This window comes from Symphodus melops (assembly GCF_947650265.1).
Source record: "Symphodus melops genome assembly, chromosome: 9".
Lineage (NCBI taxonomy): Eukaryota > Metazoa > Chordata > Actinopteri > Labriformes > Labridae > Symphodus > Symphodus melops.
Genome location: NC_136699.1, coordinates 20,468,292 through 20,479,316, shown reverse-complemented (window position 1 = coordinate 20,479,316; position 11,025 = coordinate 20,468,292). Strand labels below are relative to the sequence as shown.

At 42.5% G+C, this 11,025-nt stretch overlaps 1 protein-coding gene across 1 annotated transcript in view; it reads right to left on the bottom strand.

Annotated features, from left to right (window-relative positions):
• Positions 1-1,708: 1,708 nt before the first annotated feature.
• Positions 1,709-11,025, bottom strand: part of gpc3 (glypican 3) — a 102,634-nt gene continuing 93,317 nt past the window's right edge. Inside the window, exon 8 of the mRNA XM_079352390.1 lies at positions 1,709-3,679. Coding sequence (XP_079208516.1) covers positions 3,504-3,679 — 176 coding nt within the window. The 3' untranslated portion in view covers positions 1,709-3,503. The remainder of the gene's footprint in view (positions 3,680-11,025) is intronic.

Below are 11,025 nucleotides of genomic sequence, written 5' to 3'. Positions count from 1 at the left end.
ACCTGGTAGAGGTGACTTCAGGGGTAAAAGTCATGGGGCTCACTGTGGAGAGACCCCGTACAAAGATCCTGCAGGAGATCTTTCACACAGAGCGTTTCATCATCTGCTGGGATAGAGAAATACAGATCCAAAGAAAAACACGCATGATTCACATGCTGCTTTGAGGATTTGGAGAACAGTCCAGAGAAAAATAAATTATATGATTCATGAAAGTCTTTGAAGTGGATCGACAGTGTCCTAATCATGACCTCTGCTGCGTGCCATCCATTTGTCGACCATTTTTTCTAAGACTTAAAGGGAAATTCTACTTTGAAAAAAAACCATGTTGAGTTCAAGGTGTGTAAAAATGTAATTTGTGATCTTACTTTTTTCCCCTTGGATTTCCCATTCCTTCTAAAGGCCTATAACATGTCTTTCAACATCACAAGAGAACATGTTGTGTTAAAACAAGGCTTTCTTGAGACAAGTTTCTAATCAGGTAGCTCGTAAATCCTTGGTTTAAATCTGTCTATTAAAGAACCTTTAATCTGAAAAATCTATTAAAATGTAGAAAATAATCTGTGGAATTACAACACGATGTAGAGAAGCATTTCAGGGTTTTTTTCAGTTGTTATTTTTATCAACAGAGCTCAGCAGCCTATAGGTGGCTAAAGCAGAAGACGATTCATAACCTTTATTCTGAACTCTGGTCGGTTGAGGATATGGTGGGGCTTCAGGGGTGTGGAATAATGTAATGCTTTCTCGTGCTATCAAATAGTCACCACATGGAAGATTTGAACATATCACAAATGGTCTCAAAACACTACGAGTGAAAGGCCTTAAAACTAACATAGACATCAGCATGTTTTAATAGGTGTTGTCTACAGAAAAAAAAAATGTCTACAGAAAGTTTATTCAATCAGTAATACTTTTAGCTAATTAGATCAATTTAATTTACATACAAAGGGTTTAGTGTGTCTTGTGAAGGAATCAGCACTCATCAAATATTTAATTACCAATGAAATGTTAACACTTTGATGTTTCAGTTTTCCACATTTGAATACTCGGTTTAAATGATATGGTACTGTTTCAGAAGATTAAAGCGGGGGGGTTTCACCCGGTTTCACTAAAAGTGAAACCGGGTGAAACAGGAACTGATTTACAGGATGGTCAGGAACAATGCTTTGTAATTACTGCCACCAGCAGAAGTGTGTCCTTTCAAAACACAGAGCTGCATTTTATTCTCTCACTGTAGCTGCTGTCCGAGGATGTCAGTTGTCCATTAAATCAATTCCTTCCCTGGTTTTTGAAAACTGTTCAGTGTTTTTAAAAATCTTCAAAGCTAAAGGATCTGACACAACAATCCTGAAATGTTCAAGCGATTGTTCCTCATATTGATCTCTTTGTTACTAGAAATACCTTGAGAACTCTACAATCCGCTGTGTCAGACCCGTTAAAAAGTGTAAAATAATCAAAGACTGAATGGACTCCCCCAGTACAATGGCTGTTCATTGATGTGTGCTGTGTTTCCATTAAAGATTGCAGGACAGTTCAATAATAGTCACAAGCTCAACAGACCTTATGTACCTCCAAACAGCATTCACACTATTTGTGAAGTGTCTGTTTGAGGAAAACACATTTTCACATCAGCTTATTCTTTCTGATGATTGAACAGTTTCTTGTGATGTTTTTTTTTTTTTTACTGTGTTTGAAGTGGGCATGCTCAGCTTCTGTTGAAAGATGTGATATCAGATACAGATGTACAGAGATCAGGACCTTACAGCATTAGGGATGTTTGTGTATGTTGTCAGCCTGCTGTCAAGGAACCACTTTTCACTTTTAAGCATGAGCATATTTTCCCAGAGTTTTGAAATTTGAACGTTTGTCTGTTGTTATAATACCAAAATGACAGATGGAATCCTCACATCTTTTCTACGTTAATATTAATGCATGTACACACATCCACAAAAAAACAACGAAACATGTTCAGTTTATTATACATTGTACTTTTCTTATCAACTTCAAACTGAAAAAAACAACAACAAAAAAACATATTGCTGGACCTATATAACTGTCGACCTCTGATCCCACATTTATTCAGGCCGTATTCTGTTTTGGTGTGTTAGTGTCAGGCCTCTTGTACTCTATATGATCAGAGCCATAGTTATAGTAATAAGTTAAACCTACCTACCTCCTGAAGTTATTTGTACTGACTCGTCTTTCTTATTAGTTCAGTCCTGTGATCATCTTACAGCCTGACCATGTTAAACTCGTCCCACTGTTGGTTGAGTTTGACTGCGACCCTCCAGGAGAAGCAGGGACAGCGAACAGATGGATCCATGGTTGAAATCAGCTGGGTGGGTGGCAACCAGAAATATGTCCAGTTTAATTAAGTGTCCTTCCCGTCTAAACACGAGAGTATGAAAAGTTTTAAAAACCAACAAAAACAAAACAAACTATGTAGAAATATGACTTCTTATTAAACAAATCTGACAAGACTGAACACAAGGCCCAGACATTATGAGAGTGTGAGCCAATGAAAACCTACATTATAAAATACATTCACACATGTTTATACATATTTACATTCCCTAAAACTCATCCCAGGACACACAGTGCTAAAGAATACCCTTGAGACTTGCTGCAGTATTTCTGTGGTGGAACCAATAATTCAATCTACAAAACCGCCTTTTCCCGTGAAATTGAACAATATTTCAAATAAAAATATTTTTGTAAACATGGCACCAACACACCGAACAATCATCTGTTTAGTCATCTGGACTGTTTTTAGACACTCATATAATAGCCCTTGAAATGTTGTCATCCCAGGACCATTTCATCACCAGCTTTACAAAAAAGAAAACACAGACCGCTGAGTGTGAATCAGTCTAAAGTAATTCAGTTATACCATCATAAAAATGAGAGAGAAATAGGGAGCTTTAGGAGGTGACAGAGTACTTTAAGGTACAGTACATTTTTAATGAGGGATACAACCTCAGCCTCTGGGGAAATGGAGTAGACAACCACTCCCCATCTGCAGTCCAGTCCTCGCAGGAGATCCTTCATCACCATTTAAAAAGCAGCAAACGTTTTCTTCTTCTTCCAGATTGTTGCTGCAGGCCACTGAAGTGTTGCAGACAATTTTGTAGCTCTCAACTTTAGGTCCATGCCAGAGCTGCTATGCTAAGGGCTCCCGTCACTTTGATCTTTTACAGAAGTCAATATGAGAAGAGTGGGGAGGGGATTCAAAATTATCGTAGGATGTGTCAGAGGAAAGTTTGTTATTTACACAATGCCATGAGGGTATCCGATGTGCTTCAAAGGTGTGTTGTGAACATTTCTGAAGTACTTTGTATCTGGGACCAAAACGTTCTTTAACGTAACAAGGGGACAGTCTGTACCTTTGTCTTCAAATAACACTCGTTATAAATTGGTGCTATATGACTAAAGATAAATTAAAAAGCTTTGTATTGAAGATCCAAGAGGAGGGGGAGGTTGATGGGATTGTATGAGAAGTACACTGGTCACTGAAGACAGGGCATGAGCAGTGCAAGTGTCAGAGGGAGAGTCAGGATCATGTTGCTCCTCCACAGCGGAGCCGCAGGTGAGGAGTCCCCTCCAACCCCGGCTGTGGCCAAGCGAGGGGTCAGCAGCTGCTCCTGGAAGGTGAAGTCCTCCATTGCCAGATTGTCAGCAAGGTCTGAGAGAGAGAGAGAGACAGTTGGAGAGAGAGGAGATGGATGGGAGACAGTGAAAGGAGGCAAAGAATGAAAAATATAAGAGAGGCAGGAAAAAGGATGGAGACGATTAAAACCCAACATTGTCACAAAAGCTGAAAAACATGTGTGGTATGTCTATCATCCTTTCACATGATGTCTTACACAGCTGTAAAAACAATGTTACATCGGGAGAACGAGAAACACAAGCCCTTCATATAACCAGATGTCACATGCTGCAGACGCACGCTGAATCACACATATTTTACTGCAAGTGAGTGTTGAAATGTTGATTTAAGCGGTGAGATGCTGAAAACAAAAAATAAAAACAGCTGTATGAAGTCATGTCTACAAATCTGAAACACAAACATTTTGACTGACGAGAGTCTATTTCTGTTAGAGACTTAGTTTTATTTTATGTATTTTGTATGTACAATGTAACTTGTATGCTCATTGTTGATGTGTTGATTAATGTGCACTGTCCTCATTAAATAAAGAAATAAATGAAAGATAATTAAATTAAAAAGAAATTGCAGTCACGTGATTAAAAAGTGCAGATTAATGCAAGCTGCAAGGGATCCATCAACATTTAAAACAATCTTTTGTAAATAATTTGAACAATCATTTTCTCATCTTTATTGCTTTGCTAGCCCATTCATAATCCCGGCATAATCCCTGAAGTTCTCTGGGAGTTTTGAAAATTACTCAGATTACGGCTTCTGCCATAGGTGGTATAATCCACCGCAATAAACCTGTAATCCTTAACTTTCCCCTCCTCCTCTACTATTGCTGTAAAGTGCCCTCAAGCAACCAATTTGCTCCAGTGCTGCTGTACAGTTAACAGTAGACTGTCAGTGTCTCTAACGACAGACAGAGGGTTTTATTAAAGGCCTTGCTCAGATAACTCAAAGTTTACGCTCTTAGTGTTAATCCAGCACTACTCCTCAGTGGCTCAGTCATTTGCTGGTTTCCATCTGTTCTGTATACTGCTGTGACTTCATGCTCACCTGCAGCTCTGCTCTTGCTTACTGCTGTCTTGCTGCTCTGCCTCCACAGCTGTTCTCCTACTGATGTTGAGCAGAGCTCTTCTGTGTGTTGTGTGTGTGTGTGTGTGTGTGTGTGTGTGTTTGGATGTGTCTGAGAGAGAGAGAGAGAGAGAGAGAGAGAGAGAGAGCACGCGAGTGACATATTGTGTGCTGCTTAGTCTGGCAGAAAGCTGTCAGGGAGACTGGAATAAGACGACTGAGTTATGAAAGAGGGCATGAGGATATCAGTAATAAAGCAGCTCTACGGTGTGGAACGCAAACTATGAGCTGAGCTGTCCCCTGTCAAGCCAGAAGCAGAGCACCTCGCCAGACACACAAACACGTGGGTCAGGAACTTTGGTGCATTTCTCACATACCTTTTTGTCACACAGCCTTTGTGTATGTGAACACTGTCCCAGCTGAGCTCCAAAAATAACAGATAGCCCAAAATTGAATTAACAGTCTAATCTGATCTGTTTACTGTTCTCCCTTGTGGGAGTGATCTATTGGAGGTAAATGGCTGATCTGACCCAGTGTGTGATCATGTGCAGCAGGCGGGACCCACACTAAAGCTTTGGCCTGTTCTCTTTCTGTAGAACCACAGAAAGTGGGACCCTCCCTCCTGACTCCCTAGTGTTGTCAGGACTCTGTACTGCAGGCACCGTCTAAAACAGAGAAAGAAAGGAAGTAAATAAACCTCCAAAGCCTTACACAGAATCTCCTATAAATTTTTTTGCAGTTACATCATTTGAATGACGGCCAGGGGACAATTAACTTTTTTCTCCCTCTGTGTCCTCTGACATGGCAGTGGGCAGACATTCTTCAGGCTCTGAAAGAGCGATTTGTCACTGTCGACAGCAGCACACTGTACTGCCTAGCCAATTAAGCTCAAGGTGCAATTGGATACCGCTTTTATATACACTGTGGATAAGAGAGAGGGCGGGGGCATGCGCGTCTGCATTTGTGTGTTTGTGTGCCGATGATTAAGTGGGGTGTGCTCACCCGTCCCCATGAGTGTTAGTGAAAGAGCGAGAGACTAAGTGGGGGAGCATTGTGTTGGTGTGCTTTACAGCCGCAATAATGTCAGTTAAAAAAAGTCTTGGGCTGTGAAAAAAGTCTCTCAAACCAGGGAAAAGGGCCTTTCTTACTAGTTTAAACACTTGGACATGAGCAGCACCACAGAGGGGCCTTGTTCTGCAGGCTTTAAAACAAGCCAACAGGGACTGAACACTATGCAAACGTAGATCCCCAGTACTGCTACACAGGCCTGGGACTAATAATATCCTTGTATCATTAGTGATGAACACCTGTGCCTGTGTGCATGTAGAAGTGTGCAGACAGAGAGAGAGTGAAAGACAGGAAAACACAGACAGAAGCAGGCCTGGTTCAGCATCTTTTCTCTCTTCTCTTTTCCTTTTGGGGCCACGTAAGGAGGAGCCATAACAACGGATAGGCAGCGACAATTAGCTTATTAGATGAATAACTTTGCTAAAAATAAAGGCCACACTCCCAACTGTGAGTAATATGACAGAGGTAAGTTCCTTTGTGCTTTCAGTGGAGTTAAGCCCTCCTGCTTGTCCATTCAGACCATTTTGAGACTATCAATGCGAGGAACAGTTCCCAGCTAGCGTCCCCCTGCTGGCTTTATCGTGGCCTCATAAGCTCAAGTTACATCCCAGGAGAGAGGTCTACTCATTGATTGGTTATGCAAAGGTTACAAAATAAGAATGAGCAGGTAGGTTCAGTCACAAGTCTACAGCTGGGGACTGATTCAGGCTTTAACTTTATGTTTTCCTTAGTGACCATTCCTCAGGAGAGTAGGGGTTTTGTAGGGGGATCCAATGTTTGTTTGGATCCTCCTCACAGGTCAAACATTGGCTGGAGTTTTTAAATGAATGTATCATGGTTTTTTTTTCTCTGTCTGCTCAGAGGGAAGAAGGAAGTAGAAGGAGTGGGTAGAGTCTGGGGTTTTGTTTTGAGCAGTGCTCAGTGCCTGAGGCTTGTAGTTTACAGTGTGCAGTTGTCACAACAAGCAAACTATGTAGAAAAATTGCAACAGTGAGTGGAAAGCTGCATTTTCCAGCAAACCGCAACTACAGGTGATGATTACATGATGAAGACAATCCCGGCTTTATTTGAACTCTCCTCCATTTTCAGTAAACATGTTTTGCACATCAGTTAAAAAGCTGACACATTATTACAACTCTTCTGGAGAGTGTGTACCTCCATGGCCCAGTACAGTTTATTCAGTACATGTGTGCTATGCACAAAGGCCTTTTTTTGGTCAGATAAGTATGTGGAATGTTAAGTCTCCAAACACAGGTGCTCCTTATGAAACGGGAGAGATGGTTTAGATTGCTGCTACATTGGCAGACGATGTGCGCACATAACACAACTAAGCTGGTCAAATTTGATCTAGGTTTTTGAGATTCGACAGCTTAAAAGATATTACGGTTTCCGAGGTAAAGCAAATATTTTATCACTTGTCTCATCTCTGCAGAGCAAACTATTCGCTTAAACTCTGCACTCAGCACATTTAGAAATTGAGTTGGCTAGTGAGCATGTGTGTGTGTGTGTGTGTGTGCAGTCCTTTGTCAGGAGCCGCCCTTCCAGCTGCAGGGAAGACAATGATTCTGTAAAAACATGACAGGAGCTCCTGGATGGATTCATTTGGTATTATCTTGTGGAGGTCAACAGATACAGAGCTGAAGTGTGATTATTGGCTTTTTGGTCACATTCTGTAACTTGTGTGACTTGGCTGTTTGTCCTGAGACGCTGCTGATGGAGAGCTAAGAAGGAACTATGGGAGCAGTGCAGGATGCTTCTGTCCTGGGCTGGCGGGAATGTGACCGTCTGCCTCCACACCCACAGGCCGACCACAGGGGCGCTCGGAGAGGCTGGGAATGTTGGGCCAAGACAAACGGGACGCCCAGAGGAGGCCCTGCCCTAGGCCTTTGCAACAGCCCCGCACTGCACTGCTCCGGCCTTCCAACCTCCACAACACTCAGTGTTATTCTAGGCTGAGGGATCCTCCCACGCAGAGGGCGAGAGAGTAAGACTGGGAGACATGATGCCAAAGACGACTGAGGATATAAACAGCAATAATAGAGTTTCAAAAGTTTAAAATCAAAACTTAATTTAGAGGCGATTACATGGGATTACAGGATTTAGATCACAGAATAAGATTAGTGATAAAGGAAAAAAGGAAAAGCTAGTATCGCATGGGAAAATCTAAAAAGCTCAAAATCAAATTTGAATACTTAATGTGTTGCCACTTGTCAAAAGAGTGAATCCAAGCCTCCATTAAACTTTCTAAAAATGTGGCTTTGTGGGACAAACGCAAGTCAACACCTACTAATTAACAAGGCCAGTACAGGGGGGTTGTGTCAGTGAGGGGGTGACAAGCATGTCCAGTAAGTTCATATGAGTGCAGAAAAGAGAAAGAGAAATAAAACCTTGAAACAGAGACATCGATTTTTACTAAGAACTCCTTGTAGCACGGTCTCTGCAAGGGTGGAAAGTGTGTGCGCGAGTCAGAGAGGTATAAACCAAAACAAATCAAACATACAAAGAGTTGATTCTGTGCTCAGGGCAAGGGGCTCGTTCAGGGTGGGAAGCAATCCTGCGTACAGTGAAAGCCTGTAACCTCCGGCAGCTCTGAGGTTGGTGTTGACGGAGGGTCAGAGGTTGGCAGGGAGTGCTGCTAGGGGTGTTTCTAGAGAGACTGAACAATGGCGGTTCTTATCAGTGACAGAGGGAGAGACAGAGAGAGAGAGAGAGAGAGAGAGAGAGAGAGAGACGCAGGAGTGTCCGAGCAGTTGACCAGAAGGTCGGCCTCAAGATTGGACTGGGGGATGTCCTAGTCAAAGAGGCTCTGAGGAACACATTCTTTGGATACTATCTTTATCTGTTTATAATGAGGGACGGCGACGTCCCAAACAGTTCTGTTTTATTCCCTCGCTGTGTACAGCAGTAAGTCCACTGAAGGAAATGTAACTGGCAGATTGAGACGTGTGTTTGTTGTGCAAGCGTCGCTGCCAACAAACATGCAGGATTCTCCCTACATTCTTGTCATGGAGAGGCACACTAGAAATCCAGCCAAGAGTGACAATACGGGCCGTTTGACTGTACACACACAGAACTCCTGCTGAGCAGTTTCACTATCTGTCTAAGCCCTTTAAAGTGGCTAGCCTGCGGTTTCCTCAAGCAGAGTCTATTGACAGCAGGTTTCCTGCAATGTTCACTGCATCATTGAGTTACTTTTAATGATGGTCTGGAAAAAAATCAAAGTGAGAGCAGACCAGGGAGGGAAAAATATGGATAGAGGGGGAATTTAAAGGATGCAGGTGAAAGCAGAGGGTTAACACATAAAATGCATACCAAAACGCTAAACCAGGCTTTTAAGGCATTCCCACAAAATGGCTGCTGTGTGTCATTGCGGCAGAGAGCAGTGGAGCAGAAGGCCTCGAGAATGGTCCCGCTGTGTGCACAGTGTTTGTGGACTGTGGCGGAGCTGATGGACATGACCCAGGAACGGGCCTGGAATCAATTTAGTGCGTCCAAAAAAGTGCCTGTGAATGTAAATAAAGCTCTTGAGCAAACAAACGCTTTTTCCGAGAGGCACACACAAACACAGAAAAATGCGAGGGCCTACAAAATGAATCAAACGCTGGTGGCCCCCGCCCCTCATGTACATGATGAGAACCAAGTCGTCTCTGTGCTCTTGTATCCACAGAAATTAAAACCAGGGCTCTTCTTCCTGCCTTCTGGCTAATCTTAAGGCTTTTATCCCTGGATTGGTTTGAGAAATTTCCACAGCGGAAGAGCAACAAGAGTCCAATAAGAGGGTAACTTCAGCCCTCTGTATTTGCATTTTCACCTCCACTGCCACCATTCTCATCCCTAGAACTGGACTTGGACGCACAGGGCCGTGCTGTGGCTCCAGTGGAACCAGTGTCCAAGAATGCCGGTCTTACAGCTGAGCCTGTTTACACAGATGGTGGCAAGCTTCATTATTTTTGTGAGGGGCGTGGAGGAGGTGGGAAAGAAGGAGGATTGGCTGAATTTACAGAGATTGTTTATAAGCTTAAGGAGGGACGTGGGTAGAGAACATTGGGTCAGAACACTTCGAGAGTGTTACACATAATCAGGCTCTCCACCAATATCACCCATCGACCGGTTTTCAGAAGTTTAAGGACTTCAGAAATATTTTAAATCCATTTTGAAAAATAATATAATATTGTTTCAAGTTCAGCATTAATCATGTATAAGATGAACACATTTTAGTTGGCCTAAGAAACATCATTGGCCAGCCAGGGATGACGAGGACAGGCTCATTGCCTTCAACTAAAGAAAAACATCTGTTCTTTCATCTGTATCTCTTCAATCTCTGTGGAAAAACAGCAACACTGGCTGCAGAAACATACTAGCTGATTTTAAGACTGTAGTCATTCTCAAAACATTTAAGAGTTAGCACAACAATGTTAACATCCTGATGCTAAGCAGATGGATTAATGTTTACCATGGACACAATCTGAATGGAGCTTGTTTAAATTTTGTTGGAAACCATTTTCAAAAGTAAAAGATACATTTCTGGCTGCCGAGACAGGAGCATCCTTAGAGCTAGTGGTTGATAATAAAATGTCTAAAACATGAAAAGTGGAGAATTAACAAAATTGTGACTGCTGTCACAAGTGACTCAATTCTATACCTCTGATAACAACACAGTCGATCTGCCCACATTTAGAGGAAATAAAATAATTTTTACGTCATTTTTCATGCATTCTATTGTTGAATTGGTCCTGTTGGAAGTAGAAATCAAACATTGATGTTTTTGTGAAGTTCGCATGTTTTGATTGGGGATCAAAAAGGGAACAAGATTAAGGCCATGTGGATACCCAGCGTTGTTCTCTTCCCAAACACCTGCACTCTTACTCACACATCTGCATCAGCTGAGGTGTTTTCCTGCCGCCTCACGCCTGCCCGCTAGCTGGCATCCACATGTGGATGAATCTTTAACTGGCAGGACATCCATGAGCGCAGTAGCTCAAATAATCACCCTCATGAAGGTATATTTAGCTTAAGAGGAGGAGAAAACTGAATCCATGGCGGATGCATCCTGAGCTACCAAGGCTAATGTCAACAGTGTCAGGATTATAGCTATTTGATGAAGGCATGTAGCAAACACTGCTGTGGAGGACCGGCGCCGTGTGACTTACCTATCAGGTGCCGAGGGTCATGGGGTCGCAGCTGTAGTTAATTAACATACCAGGTTGTGGTATTGGCAGCATGTATTAGCGTGGATT